At 45.2% G+C, this 2,573-nt stretch overlaps 1 protein-coding gene across 1 annotated transcript; it reads left to right on the forward strand.

The window, feature by feature from the left end:
- The first annotated feature begins 1,068 nt into the window (after positions 1–1,068).
- On the forward strand, positions 1,069–1,749 carry LOC149404241 (metal transporter Nramp6.1-like). Its single transcript, XM_089607463.1, has 4 exons — positions 1,069–1,189; positions 1,274–1,369; positions 1,474–1,504; positions 1,553–1,749. The coding sequence occupies exons 1-4, from the start codon at positions 1,076–1,078 to the stop codon at positions 1,747–1,749; spliced, it is 438 nt and encodes a 145-aa protein (XP_089463589.1). The 5' UTR covers positions 1,069–1,075.
- Positions 1,750–2,573: the final 824 nt, after the last annotated feature.

Raw genomic sequence — 2,573 nt, forward strand, 5'->3', positions numbered from 1 at the left:
AAAACGCTCGGCGCACGGCGCGTGGCGGAGGGGGCGCGGCGCGCAGGTCACCAGGCGTGGCGCGCAGGCCACTGGACGTGGCGTAGGATGCGCGGCACATGGAGCGCGCGGCGCGGGCGCATCTTGGCACGGCGCGCTGCCTTCCTGGCGGCGCGCGACTTGCTGCATGGCTGGCCGGCGCAGCGTGCTGCGTGCGCGGCGAATGGCTCGTCTTGCCGGACTCTTGTGGGTCTTTAGGGGTCTTCGAATACCATTCTTGCCACGTGAAATATGAAGGTTTCCACTTGACGAGAGTGACTCGATTTGAGGAGCAACTCGAGGCTCGACTTGAGGAGGACGACTCGAGGCTGGACTCGAGGCGGACAACTCGAGGCTCGGCTCGAGGAGGACGACTCGAGGCTCGACTCGAGGAGCGACTCCAGGCCCGACTCGAGGAACGACTCGAGGCTCGACTCGAGGCTCGACTCGAGGAACGACTCGAGGCTCGACTCGAGGAGAATGACTCGAGGCTCAACTCGAGGAACGACTCGAGGAGAACGACTCGAGGCTCAAATCAAGGTAAGAAAAATTCTTACCCGAAATGGATTTTTGAAAAAATTAGGGTTCTTAGTTTGGATTTGGGGATTTTGATTTCTGAGCTTGGGTTGTGGAATTTAAGTGAGTTTGAGCTCGTTTTGGTGCTCGGATTGTATTGCTTGTGCTCGGATACGTGAGTTTGAATCGATTTTAAGTTCGCTGTGAACAGTCTCTCTAAATTGACGTGGTCAGATCAGTACCGATTTAATTTGGATTTGTTGATATTTTTCATGGAAAGTAGACGTTATGGGCTTTCTAAAATGACCAAGAACGTGTAAATCCGTTGAGATTTGAGTGAGTTATGAATTTTTAAATTAGGTTTTTAAAGCTGGGAATTTTGAGGTTTGTTTGAATTTTTGGCCGAAAATTGGAAAAAAATTAGGGTTGAGGAATTATGATTTAGGGATTTTAATTTATGAGATTAGTTTGATGATTCTGGAGTGTTTTATGGCTCGTTTGGTGATGATTTGTTCTTTGAAAGGGTTTCTTGGACCTGAAAATGAAGACATGGACTAGAAATCTGCTGACGAGGTCCATCGCCATAACTCCGAGCCTCATCGTTTCCATTATCGGAGGCTCCAACGGTGCCGGAAGACTCATCATCATCGCCTCTGTTCGTTCTTCGTACCACTGTATTTATATCAATCATCACTTTCTTCAACCAAATATCTAATGTGCTTGAGTTTGTACAATGCAGATGATACTTTCGTTCGAACTCCCATTTGCTCTGATCCCGCTCCTCAAGTTCAGCAGCAGCGCCACCAAAATGGGGCCCCACAAGAACTCCATGTTTGTGAGTATTTTTAGCCAAATTAATCATAAACAAAAACCAAAAAACATACATTGTTATATATATAGGTTGATTAATAATATAAATGATACGTGTTTTTTTTTCAGATCATAGTGGTGTCATGGATTCTGGGGTACGGGATCATCGGCATCAACGTGTACTATCTGAGCACGGGGTTTGTGGGTTGGATCATCCACAGCTCGTTGCCCAAAGGGTTGACTGTGTTCATCGGAATCCTCGTGTTTCCGAAGGACACGGTGGTAACTTTCGTCGAGCCGGAGAAGTACGAGCCGGCCAATCACTCGCAGATGGAAAATGGCCACACTGGAGTTGGAGCCATTCCATTCAGAGAAGACTTGACTGATATTACTCTGCCTCACTAGTCTACTGAGTCAAGACTAAACAAAGAGAAGAGTTTTGTTCTCACTCTCATGTTTTGTTCAGATGCTTTTTATTTTATTATTTTGTGTGTTACAGATGTTTTTGTTTTTCATTTTCTTTTCAATTGACAAAAGAAATGTGTATTGGACAACGAGGTACGAGAGGCATGAGGGTTTGAAAACGATGTTCTCTTTTTTTTTATGTAATTAAATAATTGTATATTTTGGTCTCAAGAATGTAACATATTCCGTGCATCAATTATGTGTTTTTCCAAAGATTTAAAGTCACTTTATAATAGAGTGACGTCTAAAACACTATTTTCCAAAGATTTAAAGTCACTTTATAATAGAGTGACGTCTAAAACACTATTTCTTGTCATGGCGGGAAAGTATCGGGTGCGACAAAGTCGCACCCAATGCTCTTTTACCCGCCTTTCCACGGATTTTGGTAACAATTTAGGTGCAACTTTAGGTGCGGAAAGTCGCACCTAAATGTCGTACCCGAAAGTCATGACTTTTGGGTGCGACTTTTCGCAGCCAATACCTTTAGGTGCGGACTTTCGGGTGCGGAAAAGTCGCACCTAAAGATATCTTTGGGTGCGAAAATTGACTTTTGGGTGCGAAAAAAGTCGCACCCAAAGGTCTTTTTTGTACTAGTGTAACCAACCACTTAGTCCAAAAGATTGACTTTGAAAAACAATCCGCCGAGGGGAGGACTTGTCTCATTGTCTCACTTTCGGATTTAGCTCATTGAGCAATGATCAGTGCAAAGCGCCCTTGAGTACTCTCATTTAAGAGCGGGCCACGAGGGTGACTCTTAGTCTAGC

Source organism: Urtica dioica, chromosome 2 (assembly GCF_054948205.1).
Source record: "Urtica dioica subsp. dioica isolate 48M chromosome 2, U.dioica_male_clone48M_v1_H2, whole genome shotgun sequence".
NCBI lineage: Eukaryota > Viridiplantae > Streptophyta > Magnoliopsida > Rosales > Urticaceae > Urtica > Urtica dioica.